This window comes from Nycticebus coucang, chromosome 18 (assembly GCF_027406575.1).
Source record: "Nycticebus coucang isolate mNycCou1 chromosome 18, mNycCou1.pri, whole genome shotgun sequence".
NCBI lineage: Eukaryota > Metazoa > Chordata > Mammalia > Primates > Lorisidae > Nycticebus > Nycticebus coucang.
The window spans coordinates 11,939,163-11,960,373 of NC_069797.1; the positions used below are offsets into that span (position 1 = coordinate 11,939,163).

At 51.0% G+C, this 21,211-nt stretch overlaps 1 protein-coding gene across 4 annotated transcripts; it reads right to left on the reverse strand.

The window, feature by feature from the left end:
- Positions 1-568: 568 nt before the first annotated feature.
- Positions 569-20,949, reverse strand: DRG2 (developmentally regulated GTP binding protein 2). Of its 4 annotated transcripts, none has more exons than XM_053569180.1 (14): positions 20,853-20,949; positions 18,750-19,284; positions 15,938-16,091; positions 15,190-15,350; positions 10,543-10,632; positions 9,822-9,882; positions 9,149-9,239; positions 8,445-8,517; positions 8,236-8,326; positions 7,304-7,401; positions 6,837-6,913; positions 5,261-5,349; positions 4,482-4,540; positions 569-1,286 (listed from the first exon to the last, which is right to left on the reverse strand). In XM_053569180.1, exons 3-14 carry the CDS (start codon positions 16,062-16,064, stop codon positions 1,200-1,202), a joined length of 1,104 nt encoding a protein of 367 aa, XP_053425155.1. In that variant the 5' UTR covers positions 16,065-16,091; positions 18,750-19,284; positions 20,853-20,949; the 3' UTR covers positions 569-1,199. The 4 variants fall into 4 exon arrangements, with proteins under 4 accessions (XP_053425155.1, XP_053425154.1, XP_053425156.1 ...); XM_053569179.1 differs by lacking the exon at positions 20,853-20,949 and adding an exon at positions 1,596-1,649 and having other exon boundaries at positions 18,750-18,999; XM_053569181.1 differs by lacking the exons at positions 15,938-16,091; positions 20,853-20,949 and adding an exon at positions 1,596-1,649 and having other exon boundaries at positions 18,750-18,965.
- Between the last annotated feature and the right edge of the window lie 262 nt (positions 20,950-21,211).

The following is a 21,211-nucleotide window of genomic DNA, read 5'->3' on the forward strand; positions in this document are numbered from 1 at the left end:
TCTGAGGCTTCCCAGGGGAGTTTTCTGCCCCTCCTGGCAACCTCACAGTACTTGCTGCTTCTACCTCCAAAAGTGTACCTCTTCCAGGAAGCCTTCCTTGCCATTTGAGGTCTTAAATTACAGCTCTGCACACACAAGCTGTGTAGCTTGCACCAAGTCTCATCCCATGGAGAGCAGGCTGTTGGAGGGTGGCCAGGATAGCCCTCTGCATACAGTGGGCACTCAGCAAGCACTTGCTGACTCCTTCACTCCTGGCCTGAGGACACAAGAAATGCAGCCAGCTACCGAGCTCTCACAGGGCAGCCTCCCTGCCACCCCCAGGGGCTCTCACAAGGGCCTCCTGGGAATGCTGCCCATCCTGGCAGCCAGACCCCTCCAGATGGCTGTCTGGGCCTGTAGTCCTGCCTAACTTCCTGGGAAGAGCCCATTCCAGCTTGGGTGAGAACCCCTGTATTCCCCTTGCTACCCCAGGCTAGTTACTTAGACCGCCAGGCTCATCACATGTGCCCCCTAACCTGGCAACAAAGTTCAGTATGTTTATAAAATGTCCCTCAGCCTGAATAGGAACCATTTTTAATCCTTTATTTCAGAAAGAAGAGCTGGGAGCTTAGAGAGAAAATAACAGACACTCAGAAATCCCCACCCTAGGTGTTTAGAGCCCCAAGTCCTGGGGTTTTGTCCTGGGCCAAGTCTGCCCTGGGAGGAAGGGTAGGGGGAGGCACTTTAAGACACCACTCAGGCTGTGGAGGGTGTGAGCTGATTCCCACTGTGGGACAGTCCTTTGCATGTGGGAGGTGATGCTGGCAGGAGCCGAGGGAGCAGGCACCCTGGCAGTATCCACGCATCCAGGGACCCGGGCAGTGCCCAACCCAGCACTGAGCGTGTCCGTGTTTGGCCCCAATTGGGAGGCGGCTAGGTAACCTGCCCCCTCAGTGTCCAAAGGGGTTGGGGGTCTACAGGCAGGCCAGGACTCCAAACTCAGAGCCCCCAGTAGAGGGATTAGCTTTGGAAATCCCCCCCACTTCACCCCTCTGCCCCCAACACATTTCATTGGCTACTGAAGAAACTCTGGGAACAGCAGAGACTTCCTGGGGTGTATGGATTTGCATTTTTCCTGTTTGGGCATTTGTGTATCCCAGTGGGTCTGACTACCCAGGGAGATGAGGCTGATGGGTAGGAGGTCTGGTGGAAGCCATTAGTTATTTCTTCACGATCTGGATGACATCTTCATGCTCCATGGTGTGGGTCAGGCCCACCCGCTGTGGGCTGTACTTGGTGCTGGTGCCCTGGGCAAGGAATGGGGAGAGAGGGGTCATGTCAGCCTGGACTGGCCAAGGCCAAGGGGGATGTCACTGCAGGAAGACGGATTTGTGAACATCAGGGGCCCCAGATAGGAGGACATTCCCAGTGGAGACCATCCTTGACTCAGAGGTGGGGTAGGCTCATGTCCAGCCAGGGTCAGCATCCACACTCCATGGAACAGGAAAGGCACAGACACACCAGTCCCCACAGAGACACTGTGCAGAGTGTGAATGCCTTGTTGTATGTGTTGTGTTGGTTCCAACCCCCTGCCCACCTCCTACCCAGAGACTCACCCACACTAGGGCGTACTTGAACTGGCTGGCGAGAGACCGGTGGATGCGGTGGCACTGGGAGACACGGGAGTGTCAGACAGGAAGATGAGGCTTCACCCAACCCCATCCTTTGCTTGGCCACGCCCCCAAAGCTCAGGGGATGTGCCAAGAAGCAACAGTTCCCATTGCAGGTGCTTAAACAATCCAGGCCTTGAGTCAAGAAATGATACATGTTTGATTCTCATGTCATGGCCTAGTCCTAGCTGCGAGTGGTTCCCATTCCTACACCTGCCCAAGAGCTTGCAGCCATGGTCTGGAATGTTCCCACAGCCATCAAAGAAAAGTTGAAGACTAGGCTGTTAGCAGCCCTCCACCTGTCTCACCTGGACAGATGTTCCTTCAAAATGGGATAGAATGACAGCTTGGAGTCAACACTGTTTGGTCATTGTCTCAGCCCTCCTGGCCCCAGCTGTGGCACATCACTCCCACCCCTATCCTCACCCCCTTGGCAGCCTATAGCTGTCAGCACTCCTGGGCAGCGAGGGAGATCAGAGACATCCCCGTGCTCTCAGGAACCCAGAAGTAGACCCTGATGGGGTGAGCCAGCTATTGCCCCAAGAATGTGTACCCCTCATTGCCATGGCAGTGGGGCAGGCAGGGAGATGACTATCATGCTTCAAGAACATTTCCCCGATACATAAGGGGAATTTTGTTGTCCTCTGGCCTATAAATGGGTTTTATGTTTTACTTGGGTTGCTCATTCCTAAAAAATAAAAATTAAACCCACTGGCAGAGTTTAAAATGCATGGGCGGCACCTGTGGCTCAAAGGGTTAGGGCACCAGCCCCATATGCTGGAGGTGGCGGGTTCAAGCCCCGCCCCAGCCAAAAACTGCAAAAAAAAAATAAATAAATAAAATGCAGGGTCATATAGTCACTGGATTATTTTGAGACCCTGAGAACTCTAGGAGCACCAGGTGCCTCCCAACAGTCCTGGGGGTCAATAACTCCAGACGAGGGAACTGAGGCATGGGATGGGGGAGCCAGGTCTGGCTGGCTTACTGTCTACCTGCTTCACCTACTGCGAGTCTCCGTTGTTGGCATCCAGGTTGTAATATACTCCCTGGGCAGGGCAGGCCTTTTAACTACAGCTTGTAGTACCTGGAACAACTGAGTGTCCCAGTGATAGGCACTTAGGGAGAGTGAGCTTAGAGGTGACAATGAAATGAGCAGAGCTCTGAGGGACACCTTCACCTCTCCTCACTCTCAGGCCTATTGCCTGTTGCCTCTGCCCTGTATCCCTCCTTTGCTCCTGCTTCTGGGGTTTTGCATCTATATCCCTGCTGCCCACAGCACCCTGCTCCTGGGGTCTCCCGCTCTTCTTCTCAGGCATGGCTGAAGCCCCACAGCCTCTCAGCAAGCAGCTGAGGGCCTCAGGAGGGCCGAAACTGGCCCAGGAGGCATGAGTAGGCACCTGTTGGGAGATACACCACCTCGGTTCTGAAACGGGCCTGGCAACAGAGCCTCCAACATGGGGCTCCCTGTGAGTGACTAAAGGAATTTGGGTAAGCTCAAGTCTCCCTGGCTCCTGCCTGGTTTGCTAATTTTTTTTTTTGCAATTTTTGGCCGAGGCTGGGTTTGAACCCACCACCTCGGCATATGGGGCCAGCGCCCTACTCCTTTGAGCCACAGGCGCCACCCTGGTGTGCTAACTTTTAAGCCCAGACTCTAAGGAAGATGTGATGGTCTGGGCTCATTTATATCAGCATGTTAAGGTCAGTACACAGAGGCCCCAGGCTGGGCTTGCTGAATGAGTGCATGAGACCAGATTGCAGGCCCACCCACCACTGTCCTTCTAAGGGGCTGCAGGGATGGCTGGATGTCACAGCATCCCTTGCCTTCATGATACAGATCCTGAGAAAAACTGAGCTCAAGGAAAATAACACCTAAGAAAAAAGTCCAGGCAGATGGCTGTGTGACCTAAAATACTGCCCTAGGCTCTGGGCCATCACCTGCTCCTGCAGGATCATGTCTGGGTGACAGAGTTATAGATGGGGAAACTTACCTTCCTACTTCCCAAGCCTAGAGCCTGTGGGCCTATGCACACCTGCTCCCCTGCCTGGGGTACTTCCTATCCCAACTCTTCACTGCCAGATCCCCCCTTGTTCTACAAGCCAACTTGGGTCAGTTCCAAGCTGTCTTACTCCACCTACCTCTGTGTAGACCTGGACCCACACCATACCCCACCCATATGTGTGACTTTGAGTTTGGGTGCCTGGCATCTGCTGACCCCAAAGGACCCAGTTCTGGTGGAAAATGGAGCTATTTTGTTCAGTGTTGCTGCTCGATAAACCTGTGTTGAGGGCAGGAAACACCTGAAGTCATCCTGGGTTAGGGGCAGGATGTGAGGGCAGACCAGACTTGAGTTGAGTGGGGACCATGGGAGGTGGCAACTCTGAACCCTAGCCAGTTCTGTCATGGGGGAGGGGGAGAGGGCCTGGGGGCCTCTCCCAGACTCCCAGCTCCAGCCCCATTGGGAGAAGAGCAATTCAGAAAGGTACCAGGGCAGATGCTCACTTTGACCTGAACACTAAGATACAGTGGCCTGAGGAGCCTGCAGCCCTGGAAGCAGGGTGCCAGGACCAGTGCTTATGCTATCTACCCAATGCCAGGCAGCATGCTAAGTGCCTTCTATATTGGACCTCACTCAGTGTGGCTTAGCATTCCAGGGAGGTAAGCAGCACCACCCCATCCACAGGAGAGGGATAGAAGTTCCACACACAGCCAGCCCCCGGCTGCCTAACTCCAGAGTCAGCTTCAGGTCCCTGGCTGGAAGTGCCCCAGGCAGAACGGAGCCCCCAGAGCCTGCAGAGCTCCCACTCCTTGTCTGCTAGGCCCAGTCAACTCACCACGTGCTCCACAGAGGCTCCTTTCCGGAGGATGATGGCATCCGTGAAGTCCGGCCTCTCTGTAGGGGAGACGGGGTCAGCGTGTCAGCTGCACGTCATGGCCCTGCTGCTCTGTGACTCCTTCCCAGGGGAAGAGCTGGCTGCAAAAGCCCTGTTGGTCTCCCAAGCCTGGGTCTAACCACCCCCATGCTATGTAGCACACCTCAGGATAGATCCCTGTGCTGTCTTCTATGACCTTGAACTTAACACAGAGAATCAAAGTCCAGAATTCACACTGCCTGCCACCTATCCGCCATGGCAGCCCTCACAAAGCAGCTGGAACATCTGAATGGGCTAGGGAGCAAATGGCTGCTGGCGTCTGGTCGGGGGAAGCTACAGCTCTCTCCTTGCTGATAAGGTCATGGTTGATACAAACTGCCTAAATTCAGCTGCTGGGTCCCTGGGATGAGAGTGTATATGCTATGGGGTGGGGACACAGGATTTAGCTGCCTAAAGCTCCTGCCCATGAGGGTGACGTCAGGAAGGGTAGTGACTGCTATAGTCAGGGAGGACTCCAGCAGCCTTAGACCCTGCCCTTCCAGACCCCCCAGGGACCAATAGACCCCAAATTTGGCATCCTCTGCCCTATGGGCTCAGGCTGGCTGGAGAGCAGTGCCTACTCTGAGCTAGGAAAGCGCTGAATGGTTGAGACAAGCCAGGCCGGGTTGGCGCCATAGCCCCTGGTGTGGGTGAGGCTCAGCTTGTTTCTTGGGCCACAAGCCACCCAACTCATGACTTACGTCCTCTCTTCTTGGTGTAGATGCAGGTCAAGGCCAAGTATTCCCAAAGCATCTCCAGCAGGTAGTCCAGGTTTAGCTTCATGCCACAGCTGCAGGGAGGAAGGCAGTTGGTCAGGCAGGGGCCCCAGTAGGCTTGGAGCTCAGCTGGTAATGACAACCTCCATTGTCCAACACAGGCACCAAGGCCAGGGTGGCTCCTCTGGTGCCCGTGGGGAAATAGCCTGTTATTCTGATGGGCTGCTTGATGTCAGCTGCCTCTGGTCAGCAAACATGGCCCCACCCAACAGAGCTCAGCATCTCTCCTGGGGACCAGCTCAGCTATGCTCTGAGAGGCCCAAGGCACCTGTGATTTACTTGAAACTGCTGTGGGGAGACTGGCCAGAGGCCATGATGGATCATGGTCAGAGGCTGGGAACTCTGATATCCAAAGGTCACCGCTCCTGAAGAGAGAGGGCCTGCCAAGGAGCCCAGGGCAGCAGCAGGTAGTAATAGACCCAGACCCAGGGTGCACCCTGGCTGGACTTTGTGCTGCAGTGTGACCCCGAGTGGGACCTTTGTGGAGCTGTTGTAAGAAGCAGGTAAAGGTGTGGCATGTAGCCTTTATAAATATGCTCATACTTACTGAGGACGGGTATGTCCTCAGGCAGCCCCTGAAGGGCCTAGATCCAACAGCAGAAGAGAAGCTGAGATTGTCCCATAGAGGGACCCTGCACTTAGCAGTGGTTGCAAGACCCACAAAATATCTGTGCTTGGCCAGGATCCTTGCCCACCCCCCATCCTATAAGCCTCTCTGTGAAGCTGCAGAGTGCCTGGCTGGGGCCAGGAAGCCAGCCAAGTGTGGCATATGCATGGTTCATCCCAGAAGAACCCCTGTCAGGTGGCGGTGGGTGGACTGTGCCCACCAGAGAACTCAAGTTCCCTTTTCCCTCTGAGTTGTGGTCAGACAGAAGCCATCCCTTCCAGAGCACCAGGAGAGGTAGGTTCACATCTGGGGCTTCACTACTAAGCCTCTTAACCATTCAAGCCGGGTGATGAAATCTGTTTTCTTTCCTTTTCTTTTTTTTTGTAGAGACAGAGTTTCACTTTATCGCCCAAGGTAGAGTGCCATGGCGTCACAGCTCACAGCAACCGCCAACTCCTGGGCTTAGGTGATTCCCTTGTCTCAACCTCCTAAGTAGCTGGGACTACAGGTGCCCACCACAACACCCAGCTATTTTTTTGTTGCAGTTTGGCCGGGGCTGGGTTTGAACCTGCTACCATTGGTATATGGGGCCGGCGCCCTGCCCACTGAGCCATAGGTGCTGCCCCTTTCTCTGTTTTAACTAGAGCCCACCAGACACCATCCCACCTTGACCATGCCAACCCAGGGTTAGATGGGCCAATGCCACCAGCTGCTATAAGGAGGAGACCCTTCGTCTTGTGAACAAAGTACTCTGCCCCGGGAAGGAGACCCTGGCCCCGTGCTGGCCGTGTGCTGATGGAGGCTTTACCCAACTTCTCCTGTGGCCAAGGTGGTTGGGAGGCCTAACCTTTGGTTCAGAGCCCAGAAGTGGGACAGCAGAGAAGCTGTCCTTACCTGATGACCACACTGTTAGGTTTTCGGGCCAGGCGGTCTACTTCTTCCATGGAGATCTGGTCGATTTTGTTATAAACCTGAGATTGAAAAGGTGGAGGTGGATAGTGGGGAAAGAAGGGGCAAAGTGGTCCAGGGAAGAGTCCTCAATGGGCCTACCTGCCCACAGTCCCTCCTTGGCTCACCAAGGCATGTGGAGCCCAGCCTTCTTCCCCTTGCTGCCTTAGGGCAGTCAGTCCCCCAGAGGGAGAGGCTGGGGTAGAAGCCTGGTCTCCAGCTCTCCATGTCTGCAAGACTCAAGCAGCTACCAATGCAGGGGGGAGGAACAGGAGAATCTCAGGCTCTTTCTGCACCTCTCAGAAGCCTGCCTGATGTGGGGTGCAGAGGCCCTCAGCTGTCTGCATCCTGGGAGCTCCAGGGCCAGGACTCCAAATCCCCCAGAGTCCTCCTCAGGCGCTGGTGCCACTTACATACAGGCAGGGCATGTACACCCGGTTGCCCACGATCACATCGATGAATTCATCCGGGGAACAGTCTTCTCGGAAGAGCACTTCTGCATTGAAGATCTCTGGGTGGATTCTAGTTAAGGGGGAACCTGTGTGCTAGCAGCCCTTGTGCCCACTCAGTGGAGGGACCCAAAGAGCTGAGCAAGAAATATGTTGGCTGACCACCAAGATCGTGCTTGTGAGGTTTTACAAGATCGTAAAGCTTGGGGAGCCCTCTCATTTTCCAATCCCCAAAGGAACCACAATACATAAAGGTTTCAATCAACAAACTGCTTAAATATTCACTGTCAGGCAAGGAACAAAATGTACCTGCTAATGTACCTCAGTGGAACCCAGATTTCAGTGCCAGGAGCATGGCTTTAAAGCTGGTCTAACCCAGCCTCTCCCAGCATAAGCCTCCCCTCTGGGGAGCCCTCTTGCCTCTGCTTGCACACCTGTAGCAATGTGGGGCTCACCACCTGGCTAGGCAGCCTGCCCTACCACGGGGTAGGTCTGACTCTGAGAGTTTGCCCAGCCAGCCACCAATGACACTAGAGCCTCCCACTTGCCCTGGGCTTCTCCAGGGCAGGACCTCCTTGTCCTGAGATGCTACTCAGGACATCCTCTCTTCCTGCTGTCACCTGACCACCACAGTGCCTAGTACTCAGTGAGGAGCCAGGAAGCCAGTGCTAAGCTGGTGGCTGCAGCCCCAGCAGTAGCACCGCAAGCATGCAGGCAGGAGACAGCAGCTGTCTCATGTCTATGGGGCTGGATCTTTCCTGGAGGTTGCTCAGAGGGTTGGGGGAGGGGTGTCTCTAGGTGTGATCTGCTGTCACTCCGGGTCATGAAGCCTCCTGACTTAGTTAGCCACTCTGCCAGCCATGGTTGCCCCCCACCTCTCTTTGGAGGAAGGATACTATATTCATGCAGGATGAGCTGCACCAGCTTTTCCGAACACTGGGTCAGTGTGACCGTTGAGTTAAAGGAGATGCCACCACCTTTCTTAGGCTGAAGGAGAGAAGGAAAGGGAGAGTGTGGACCAAGGGACAGCAGCAAAGATCCTACAGCCTCAGGCAAGTGCAGTCCCAAACCAGCTGCACCCTAGGTCACAGTCCAGAAGCCTCACCTTGAAGTAGATGTTGGGCTTGTGCTTGTTGAGGCGGATGCCCACGGACTCCAGCTCTTTCTCCAGAAGGGATCTAGGGAGAGCACCCATGAGCCCTCATAGGCTGGCCACAGAGGCCACTTCTATGTGACACAGGAAGCCCCTGCCTACCCACATAGAGACCCCAGCAACCCAGGGAACATTTCTTCCCAACACCCCAGAGCTGCAGAGGAGCTTCCAAACTCCTGTCACCATTGATGGGAGACTGTTCTGATTTGTAGTCAGTGTGCCCAGGCAAATGGCACGAGCCTGTGAGATAACCACATGAGGATGCTCCTCTGGTCCCAAGGAGCCCTCACTGGCCTGCTCCTGCAGAGGCAGGCCTGGTGTGCCTCCCGCCGGTGGGTGTGGGATGGACAATGTTTCTGCTGCTTAGGGCTGCTGGAAGGTTCTGGGCAGTGACAGGGCACATAGGCCTCTGTAGGCAGGAGGTGGAGTCAGAGCCAGGCCATATTCCTTGGTCCTCAGCTCCAAGACACCTGTGCTGGCTGGACACAGGCTCAAACAGAGGCCATCCTAGACTGGGTCTCACTGGACTTAGTCTGTGGACAGTCCTGCTACTACTCCCATGTATAAGAGGGGCAAGCACCCCACAGATCACTCACCATGAACTAAGAGACACACTGGCCCTCCCCAGATATATGAACTTGCCCCACCCCACAGACCTCTGCACCTCTCCCTTGGTGGCATCCAGCATCATGATGACAACATCAGCTGTGCGTGCCACAGCAATCACCTGCCGGCCACGGCCTTTCCCTGGACAGGTGGAAGGAATGCAGTTATACCTTGGCAAGGCACAGTGACATAGGCAGTACCTGTGTGTCCCCTACCTGGCCTGGGGCACCCTGGACTCTTATCCTTTACAGACCCAACATGCCTCTGCCATGCGCCATCAGTCTCCCCCAACCTGACGTCCTTGTCAAGTCTCTTCAATCCATACGCTGTTTTACTTATCAAGACTTATTTTAGAAAGAACTTCAACGTCACTTCCACAGTGGAGTAATAGGATAGTAATGGCTGTCTTGCCCTCCCTGTACTGTGTGGCAGACCCCAGGTTATGTGTGTAAACATTTCCTCACTCAACCCTGAAATCTATGCTGTAAATTCAGTATTATCATGCCCATTCTACAGATGAGGAAACTGAGGCTTGGCTTAGAGATAGTCAATCATTTGACCAGGACCACAAAGCTTGTGTGGCGCCAGCATTTAAACTTGAGCCTGTCCCTTCTAGAAAACAGGTAACAGAAACAAGGATTCATGGTGATCTCCTCAACAGCCACACACAATACAGTAACAGAGTCCCTCCCTGTTCCCTACCCTCCTGTCCTTGTTTCCCACCTTGGGCTGCACCTTCAATGATTCCAGGAAGGTCCAGGAGCTGGATATTGGCGCCTTTATACTAGGATGCAGAAGAGATACATGATAAAGGAGTAGGAGTCAGTGCTGGGAAGGGCCTACCTGAACCTTGGCCCTGCTCATGTGCTCAGGGGCTGAGGGAAACCTAGGTGCCAATCCATAGCCAAATCTGAGCCCACAGCCACCTGAGCCTGGTAAAGACAACAGCCTATGAGCTAAGCAGCTACCTGGCGAGGGCTTTTGAGATTTCCCAGTCCCACAACACTCATCACTGAGGGTGACAGCTCTTCACAAATAAATTGCTTCCCTGTGGGAGACTCAAGACCACAGTATTCACATTGCCCAAGGAAAACACAGCCCAAGCCTCTGAAGCTTCATAGGAGACAGAAGGATCCAGCCAACCAATGATTAGTGACCAGAACTGGGGTGGGGGCAGAGAGTGGAACACAAAGGGGCACCAGGCTGAGTTGCCATATGCAGGGCCTGACCTCCTGATTCCAGGCCCTGCCTGGCATCTCTGGGATCCCAGCAGCCAAGAGCCTCAGAAGTGACAGTGCTGGAAGGCAGAGCTGCTTGGCTCAAAGCCTACCCTCCTGCAGGGACGTTCAGCCCCCCCACGTTCAGCCTCCCACCCCCCCAACACACCTAAGAGCAAACACAAGCACACACCCTTTCTCCTTCTGTACCCAGCACACTCACTTACTTCAATGACCCCAGGAATACACGTCAGAGTGGTGAACTCATAGGATGCAGCTTCACTGGCTGTAGAGGTCATCAGACTCAAGAAGGTGGACTAGGAGAAAAAGGAGGTCATTGCACTGAGGAGTCTCATCCAGCCTTCCAGGAGAATCCCATGGAAATGGGTGCCCGCAGGGTACAGGCACCCTGGATGCGTGTGAGAACTGCCTCCTCTGGGAGAGTTGCCGCTGGCCCTGCCCAGGATGGGTCAGGCACCAGAGGGCTTCTCCTGCCTCAGCCTCCTAAGTAGATGGGATGACAGGCATGCACCACCATGCCCAGCTAATTAAAAAAATGTTTTTGTAGAGACAGAGTTTTGGTGAGTTGCCCAGACTGCTCTCAAACTCCTGACTTCAAATGGTCTTCCTGCCTTGGCCTCTCAAAGCACTGGGATTACAGTCATGAGCCACCATGCTCAACTTAATTTCTCACATAAATCATGAGCCTTTCCCTAGCACTCCAGAGCCTCCTGGCCCCAGAGAACTTGAAGCAGGCAGCAGCCCCAGAGCATTAGTGCAACCAGTACCCAGATGTGCTCCTCACCCAAAAAGGGTGAGAGGTGTCAGGAGACAAGTGACCTTCTGCTCTGAGCAGAGACATCCCAGCAGCTTGTAGGAGAGAAGTGTTGTGGGCAATCAGGGGGGATGTGAGAACCTGGATGTGACCACTAAGGCCACCGTTCACTGTGGGTGGGATTCAGAGACCTGGTTTTGGATCCCACCTCTGCTGGGGGAACCTGGCACTGGGCAAGAAACTCTATCCTCTAAGCTTCAGGGTCCTCACATGCAAAATGGGCAACAGCCCAATCCCTACCTTGCAGGACTATGCCAGGAATTAAAAAGATAAGACCCAGTGTGCCCTTCACTGGGAATATGGTCACATCTCAGCAATGACTGCTATGGTCAAGAGGGTCTGCCAAGCAGCGGCAGAACCATGAGGGAAGAAGCCCAGCCCTGCACCTCCCACCCCATCCTAATCAGCAGGACCCCAGGAAGCAGACACGTGAGACTCTGAGATGCAACAGGGCCAGTGCTACCTAGACCTTTCTTCCTTGCTGCTGACAGGCAGGCTGGGGCATATCTCCCTCACACACCCTCAGATCTGAGCTCAGAATGGAGCATGTGACAGAAACACACAGAGTCCTCAATCCAGAAACCCTCAGCCTTGGGGACCTCCTGCAAACTTGAGGATCAATGAAAACCTGGTGGTTTGATGCTGAGACACCAAACAAGCAATCAACCTTGGGGACACCCTGTGATCCGGTCTGGCCTCCTAGATAAGAAACCTGGGCCATCCCATGGTGGGAAAGCCCATATTCCCAACAGGAAAGGTGAAATCTGCCACGGGGCTCAGACCCCAAGGGGCATGAACTTGGTTAACTACAGAGGTTTCTATCAATTAATTTCTCTCTCTCATTCTCCGATACACATACTAATTACATAGGCATAGGGTAAAACCAAGAAAACACAACACCTCCCCACTAGCAACAGGCAGTCAAGAAATGGTAGCTGTTACCAACTTCCTTTATGCCTGACCCAGAGTAATGGGCTCATGACACATCCTTTTAACTGAACTGACTTAACTGACTTAGAAGCTGCTCCTCAGTATCTGACCCAAGTGGCCTGGCCATTGCTCACTTGGCCTACATTCCAACAGCTTCTCCACTGGCCTCCTTGCTTCCAACTTGCCCTGCTTTAGCTTCTGTTAAAAAGTCAGCACCCTTGGCTCGGCACCTGTACTCAGTGGTTAGGGCACGAGCCACATACACCAGAGCTGGCAGGTTCGAATCCAGCTCAGGCCTGCCAAACAACAATGACAACTAGAACCAAAAAATAGCCAGGCATTGTGGCGGGTGCCCATAGTCACAGCTGCTTGGGAGGCTGAGGCAAGAGAATCATTTGAGTCCAAGAGTTTGAGGTTGCTGTGAGCTATGACACCATGGCACTCTACCAAGGGCAACATAGTGAAACTCTGTCTCAAATAAAATAAAAAATAAAAAAGTCAGCACCCAAATCATGGTTTCTAATGCCATTCTCTAATAAAAGGAACCAGGGCTCTTTGGAGAAATGGCTGATTCTAGGCCAAGTCAGGAAACACAAGAAGAGCTTTAAGTATCTTGCAGAGTCAGAAAGCGAGGAAGCGTTGTAATAACACAATAATGGGATATGTCCAAGAAGCCAACTGAAACAGCTCCAGAGCTAAAACAATCTGAGCAAGAAAAGAACATGGGGCTCGGTGCCCGTAGCACAGTGGTTACGGTGCCAGCCACATATACCAAGGAAGCCAGGTTTGAACCCGGCCCAGACCAGCTGAACGACAATGACAACTGCAACAACAACAAAAAAATAGCTGGGCATTGTGGCAGGCGCCTGTAGTCCCAGCTACCTGGGAGGCTGAGGCAAGAGAATTTCTTAAGCCCAAAGAGTTTGAGGTTGCTGTGAGCTGTGATGCCACAATACTGTCTGGAGGGTGCCATAGTGAGACTGTCTCAAAAAAGAAAAAAGAAAAGGACATGGTATGGTATCAGACTCCAAAGTATAAATACCCACCAGTATGTATTGATATCAATAAATAACTGAATAAAGCAAGTGAATGGGAGAAAAAGACAACTCTCTCATGCAGAATTCCCGACAATTTAAGTAGACACACCCACCTCAAACATGTGGAGGTATGACTCCACACCATTGAGTGTGGGCTGCCCATAGTGACTTCCCTCCCAAGAGGACAGCATGCTAAGGGCAGGAAACCTGATGCCACCTCCTTAGCCAGGAGGTCAAGGGCAACAGCAATTCTGGTAAGTCATGTTCATAGCATATACCTTTACTATGTGATAAAAACTTTGCCTCTGTGGTTTTCCTCTCTAAATCATAACCCCACTCTAACCATAAGAAAAACATCTGACAAACTCCAATTGAGGGACTTTACACAAAATACCTGATCAGTACTTTTCAAAACTGTCAAGGTCATCAGATGAAGGCATGTCTAAGAACAGTCTAGAAGAGCCTAAGGAGACATAACAACTGAATGTGACATGGGGTCCCAGGGCAGAAAAAGGAGAGTAGGGAAAAACTATCTGAATAAAGTATGAGCTGGAGTTTAATAACAACAGATCACTGGGCAGTGAGGGGAGGCCTATAATTCCAATACTTTGGGAAGCCAAGGTGGGAGGATCGCTTGAGGCCAGGAGTTGAAGACCAGCCTGACAACATAGCAAGATGCTATCTCTACAAAAAAATTTAAAAATTAGCCAGGCCCCTGATGGTGCATTCCTGTAGTCCCAGCTACATGGGAGGCTGAGGTAGGAAGATCACTTGAGCCCAGGAATTTGAGGTTATAGTGAGCTATGATGATGCCACTGCACTCCAGCCTGGGCCACAGAGTGAGACCTTGTCTCAAAAAGAAGAAAAACAAAAAATAAAACGGGGCATGGGTATATGGGAACTCTGCACTATCTTTGCAATTTTTCTGTAAATTTAAGACTACTCTAGGCTCAGCGCCTGTAGCTCAAGCAGCTAAGGCACCAGCCACACACCTGAGCTGGCGGGGTTCGAATCCAGCCCGGCCCGCCAAACAACAATGACGGCTGCAACCATAAAATAGCCGGGCATTGTGGCAGGCGCCTATTGTCCCAGCTACTTGGGAGGCTGAGGCAGGAGAATCGCTTGAACCCAGGAGTTGGAGGTTGTTGTGAGCTGTGATGCCACAGCACTCTACCTAGGGCGACAGCTTGAGGCTCTGTCTCAAAAAAAAAAAAAAAAATGACTACTCTAAAATAAGTTTATTTTTTAAAAATCAATCAGATTATGTCTCTTTTCTGCTCAAAACCCTACAATGACGCTCATCTTACTTTCCACACACAGAAGGTAAATGAATATGGATTTTACATTACACTGAGCAGCTTTTCAGAAGAAACCTTCCAGAAAACTGCAGCAGCCTCCACTTCAATTTTTACTCCAAGCCAAAGTCCTTCAAGCGGCCCACAGAGCACTGCCCCCTACTGCTCTCCCTGCTCACTCAGACCAGCTCCCCTGGTGCCCTGGACACACGAAGACAGAGCCCACTGCTCCTCTGTCTGGAATGTTTTCACACAAGACTCTGCAAGCTCCCTCATTTCTTTATTATTTTTTTTTCTTTTTTTTTTGTTTTATTTTGCTCCCTCATTTCTTTCAGACCTCTGCTCAAGTATTTGCACACCAGAAAAGAAAAGCCTTCCCAGTCCCTAATGTAAGTAGCAGGATCCCTACCCCCACCACATGGCAGCACTCCCCTTACCATGTGACACACCTATTTCTGTTTACTATCCCTTCTTTCTGAGAATGAGAGCTCCACATGGGCAGGGAGAGAACCCTGTCTGGTGCCTGGCACTATGTGTGGTACACAGCATATACTCCATGAACGTTTGTGTGTGATGCCTGAATTGGAAGACTGAGTGGCATTGTCTCTGCTGCTCTATGTTATTAGCATGACAAATGTGTAGGCCCCTACCCTGGGGAAGGCCAGGTCTTCTGTCCCTGGAGCTAAACAGAAAGGCGGTGAGGGGAGGCACAGATGGTCATTTTTGGGAGATGACCTCCTGTCTTCCCCTACAAGGCCCACATGGACCATCACTGACCTTACCCACAGAGGGAAATCCAATCAGTGCCACACGGGCATCGCCTGACTTCATGACATCGAAGCCTTCCCCTTTGGATGAGGCAGATTTGGATGGTTCCAGGAGCTGGGCCCGATACTTGGCAAGTTTTGCTTTCAGCAGGCCCAGATGGTACTCAGTGGCTGAAGGATATAAAACAAGACAGAAGGTAAATGTCCAAGGTCTCCAAGCTCAGTAGGTCAGATAGGGCCCACACATGATCAAGTGCTAGCTGGGAACATAAGAACCAGATGCGATCATTGTCAGGCGACAGGAAAGAAAAGAACCACTCCTCTGCTTAAAAGGCCCATTAGCTTCTCACTTCATTTAGAATAAAATCTAGTCTCCTTGTTGAGCCCTTATCACCCTATGTCAGTAGTTCTCAACAAGGGAACACTACTCCCTGGGGGCATTCTGGAAATTTTGGGGGATATTTTATGTTCACTCCGATGGTGAAGTCTTCACTAGCAGCTATTGGGCAGGGGCCAGGGAAACCAGCTGCCCTACAAGAGGAGTCAGTCCTGCACAGCCAAGAACTGACTTATCATGTTCTAAACAAACCCAGAGGAAAAAGCGGAGTTAGGGCCTCCAGGGTCTAGCACATGGCTCTATTCACATAGGAACACAGGGCATTTCTTACAACATTAACATACACCGAAATTCCTAGGAGTGCAACTTCTGGGCACATAAAAGGGAGCCTTTATTTGAAACTTTACCTTGAGCTACTCACCATTCCAGGATACCAGGCTGTCACAGCAGTGCCTCTTGCAGGATATCTGAGTGGCCAATACAACACACCTGCACTGGTGCATCATGCCCACCACATCCTTAGTGATTTCACCCAGAGGTGTGAGCATCTTACTGCTTCATTACAACTTCATTACCTTTTGGCAGTACCCCCAGCATTTATATATTGCAATAAACACTATTTCCTTTATAAATTACTTTCCTTTTTTACCTCCTTTATATTATTTTTAAGACATTACATTTAATTTTTTCAAATTCCATGGGCACATAGTTATATTATTTCATTTCAGAACAATAACAGGGATATTACAAAATCTGCTATAAATGGGGGTTGTGGTTAAGACTGAAAATCAGGACCCCAATGTCCTGGCCCCTGGCTACTTCCACACATCTCCTACCACTCTCCCTCATCCACTACCTTTTAGACACGGGGCTTCCCCCCCCTCAGAACATGTTGACCTCACTCCTGCCTCAGGACCATTGCTATTCCCTCCAATTCAACCAGATCCTCCCCAAACTGGTTCCTTCTCACCAGTAGAAGTGCAGTTCAAAAAACACCACTTCAAAGGGGCCTCCCCTACCCAGCCTTTTTGGGCAGTGTCATGTACAGTCTGAAAGTTTATGTTAGAATCCTACCCTGCCTTTATTTGCCATTTTACTATGGAAAAGTTACTTAATCCTCTTGTGCATCAGTTTCTTAATCTACAAAATAGGGGTGTTAACAGTAATAACTACTTCATCAAATTTAAGGCTTAGAGAAAGCACTAGGAACACTGCTTAGCACATAGTAAGCACCCAGTAAAAGTCGGCTATTATTACCTATGCTAAGCCTCACCCCTCTGCCTCACGATTGCATTTACTCAATAAACAGCCCCTTATCACTTTTTGAAACTATTTTGTTTCTTTACTTCTCTGACTTTAAGACGTCAGGAACTGGGACTGTTGTAGTTGTATTCCCAGATTGTGGCACAGGGCCTGGGTGCTCAGGAAATACCTTAGCAAGTGAATGAGTGAAATGATGGTGGTGAGAAAATCAAGGATGGATTCAGAAATAGTCAGGGTCATACAGCCCTTCCTGTCATCCTAGCTCATAAAATTCTGAGCACCTCTGAGGAAGGACTAGGTCTTAATCACCCTTTTATCCCTTTCATTCACTACTACCAAAGCGGTAGCATCTCTAGCCTCCTTTTGGCCTCCCTACTATTTTCTTTTGATTCTTATAGATAGTATTCCACACAGCAACCAGAGGGAACTTTTTTTTTTTTGGCCGGGGCTGGGTTTGAACCCACCACCTCCGGCATATGGGACCGGCGCCCTACCCCTTGAGCCACAGGCGCCGCCCAGAGGGAACTTTTAAAACAAATCAGATGAGCCTCTCCTCTGTTTAATACCCTCCACTAGCTCCCACTGCCCTAGAACACAACTCAGCATCTTTCTCTCCCATGACTTGTAAGGCTCTCCATGACTTATTATTCTCTCCCATTATTCTGCACCCCAGCATTAGACCCATTGATCCCTAAACACATTAAGTTTGGTCCTGGCTCAGGGTCTTTGCACTAGCTGTTCCTTCTGCCAGGAATAGTCTCCTAGATTTCTGCCTGGCTAGTTCCTTCTTCTCATTCATGTCTCAGCTCAAATGCCTCATCTTATGGTGGTCTTCTCTATCTCCCACCTACTAGACTCTGGTGCCCTCCCCGCCAACACTCTGCTGCTACACTGCTTTAGTTTGTATTCACAGCATTTAATTATTGGGTGAAAGTATCTTACTTATTTGGTTACTAGTTTGCTGACTGTTGACTAGAAGGTCAGATCTAGGGCAGGGATGTACCTGTCTGTCTTTACACAGTAAAGACTCAGGATGGATTTAAAGAATGAATGAATCATAGAAGCCCCCCAATTCCTCACTATTCAGACCTAAATGGAGCTAAGGGAGGGCAGACACTAAGAACAGCCACCTAGCATTTATTGTTTCCCATTCCTGCAAGCCTAAACCTTACAGCACCGGCCAATTGCCTCTTAGTTCACACACCCTCTGCTGATCTAGATTGTTCTTACTGTGGCCACCACACCATGCTCACTCCTATGACTTTGCTTGAGCAGTGCCTCCCACCTGAAATGCCTTCCAATGACCAGCTCAAGTTCACTTCCTCTTGGTGTCACCATTCTTCTCACCTGTCTTCTTTGAGTTCCTCCAGTTCTTACAATCTGACATCCAGATTTGATGCTTCACTGGGTGCATCACTGTGTACCTAGGGGTGTTTACTTTAAATACCGAGTGCACACCACATGCCCAGTGCTTTGCAAATGCCATCTAATTTAATTTAGCTGAGGACACTGACGCTCCAAGAGGTGAAGTGACTTTGCAGGGTTTCACAGCAGGTACTTGGTGGAAATGGGATTCAAACCCAGGCCTTGCAGACTCCAGAGTCCTGTTTTGCTCCTGGCTGCGGAGTGAGGCTGTTTCGGAGAGGTCTCCTTCTGCACTTCCCCAACACAAGAGGCCACCAATACGAACTCCCTGGGCCTGACCATCAGAATCCTGAGGTTTGAACCCCGTCCCGCCTCTCCTTGGGTTAGATGCTTGCTCTGTGACCCGGGATTTCTCTAATTGGTCCCTGGTACTCGCTCCATCCCTCCCGACCCTGTCCCGGCACACTGGGAGGCCTTAGCACTTGTCTGGCACTTTTCCGCGGCTCTGAGCCTGTCTCAGCTCTACCACTTAAGTTGTTTCCCCATTTTCCAGACAGGTAAACTGAGGAGAGCAGAATGGAAGGCCCTGCCGGGCCGGCTCTCACCCTTGTTCTTCTGCGTCCGAGCAATCTCCTTCTCGATCTCTGAGATCTTTTCCAAGATCCCCATGGCAGCGGCAGAGCTGGGGGCGCCGACTGTAACGGCGGCGGCACCGGGAATTCCGGGTGTGACCGCGGCAGCAAAGCAGCTTGCGGCCGGAAGCCAAGGAGAACAGTGTCCTTGCGGGCGCCCGGTGCTCCGGGATTCAGCGTCCGGGCGAGCGACGTCGAGCGCAGTGCCAGACACTATCGGTTCCGCCCCTGGGGCCGCCCAGGCCTGGCCGGGACCGGCCCGGGACACGCGGAGCGGGGGCTAAGACCGGCAGGCGTCTCCCGGGGAAGAGCCCTAACTGCGGGCCCGGTGCGCAGCTGACTTTGACAGCGTTAGGAAACTGACCGGAAAGCCTGGCGGCTCTTACTTTTGTATAGAAGTTAAAAGAGATTCCCCATTAGCCTGTTAGCACTGCTGGCTGTTAGATGCCTCCCGGCACGATGCAGTAGACGGCGTCTCCCAGGTGGGGTCTTGCCCAAAACACTGTGCCTGAGTTGAGACATGAGGAAGCATCAGATGTTGAAAGTAAAACACTTCATAGACAAGTGGCCCAAGCACTACAAAATTGTCGATGACTGGGAAGAAATAGGCAGGGGGGATTGTTCTAGATTAAACAATGAAATACGTGTGTGACTTGCCTGGATTTTGGCTGAAAAATTGAAAAAGACATTTTCAATTTGGGGGCCTGGTGGTGCCTGTTTTAGTTTCAGCAACTCCAGAGACCGGTGGGAGGATGCTGAAGGAATTGGAGGCTGAGTTACAATGGTGCCACTGCACTCTAGCCTTTGCTACATACCCAGACCCCATATGTAAAACAAACGAACATACTGAGAACAATTGGGGGAAATTTTGACTATGATTGGATAGTGAATATTACAGAGGTATTGCTAATTTTCTTGGGTGTGATTATGATGGAGAATGTCCTTATTCCTGGCAGATGCACATGCAGTATTTAGGGTTTGTCTTAGTCTGCTTGAGCTGTCATAGTTTTGATGGCTTAAACAACAAATATTTATTTATTTGAGATAGAGTCCTGGCTCTGTTGTCCAGGCTAAAGTGTTCTGGCATCATCATAGCTCGTAGCAACTTCAAATTCCTAGGTGTAAGCAATCTTCCTGCCTCAGTCTCCTAAGTAGTGGGGACTACAGGCACCTGCCACAATGCAAGGCTAATTTTTTCTATTTTTAGTAGAGATGGGGTCTCACTTTGCTCAGGCTGGTCTCAAACTCCTGAGCTCAAGTAATCCACCTGCCTCGGCCTCCCAGAGTGCTGGGATTACAGGCGTGAGCCACCACATCCGGCCTACAACTTCTCTGTATATTTTTAATAAAAAATTGGGGAAAGGGAACAGATCCTTAGAAATCATATTACCCAAGTTCAAATTCCAGGTTCATAACTTCGTGAGCTTAGTTCAGTTTCTTAGCCTGAGCCTGTTCCTACATCCTAAAAATAGAGACAATGTAGTTGGTATAAAAATGAAATAAGATAATGGCTGTAGAGCACCTGGCATATAGTTTATTTTCTTATAAGTTCTCTTTGAATGCCAGAGCCATTGGAAGTCATTTCTCATCTGAGTCTCACATCCCTCCTCAGATCCAACTTTTATTTATTAAGAACCTACTATGTACTAGGCTATGGACTATGTAGGAGCTTGTGCAAACTTTGAACTTGCCACTCCTCTGCATCTTACAAACTGAGGTTGTAAGCTATGGAGAATGACTGGTCCAGTGCTCAACTATTCAATGGCAAGGCTGAGATGTCAACCCAGAGCTTTCAGGTCCAGTGACCCCAAGTGATAGACTGTAGGTAAAATATATATGTATATTGTTTATGTAAGGTTTATAGAAGATGATAGAGGGGAGAACAATTTGGGAACTGGAGAGGTTTGTGAAGATGTGGAGGCCTAAAGAGCCTGGCCCAGGAGTGGGTCTCTTAAGTCCCCTCTGCCTCCAACTTCTACATGATGTGGCTCTCAGGCCCTCCTTCACTGCCCACAGAGGTACATTCACTTCCAGTTAACAGCTGGGGAAATGGAAGAGGTTCGGAAAATGACTTACCTTCCAAGAGTTCTGGCATCTGTGCCATTGTATTTTATCTGCTTCTGTGACAATCCTTGTGGGCCTTGGTTTCTTCACAAGTCATATGGAATTGTGCCTATGTCAAGGATCCCAAGAGATGATGACTGCATATCAAGCTTTCTCTAGGCAACTAGCTCTGCTGCTCGCCAGGCCTGGGTCCTCCAAACCCAAACCTGGGAGGCTTACTATGAGCCTTGCTGTTCATGCCACCCAAGGAACCCTAGAAATAGTTTCTGTGTTTCTGGAGAGGCTGCTACTGGAACTATAGAAATATATGATTTGTGAATCAAGAGACACTCTCAACAGAGTAAAAGGTGACCCACAGAATGGGCAAAAAT

Coding starts and splice junctions, on each gene's coding strand:
- DRG2 (XM_053569179.1), bottom strand. CDS start 16,064: ATGCTCACACCTCTGGGTGAAATCACTAAGGATGTGGTGGGCATGATG. Junction 8,518..9,148: donor ACCAAGGGAGAGGTGCAGAG/GTCTGTGGGGTG, acceptor TGCTCTCCCTAG/ATCCCTTCTGGAGAAAGAGC. Junction 5,350..6,836: donor CCTAACAGTGTGGTCATCAG/GTAAGGACAGCT, acceptor TCCTCCCTGCAG/CTGTGGCATGAAGCTAAACC.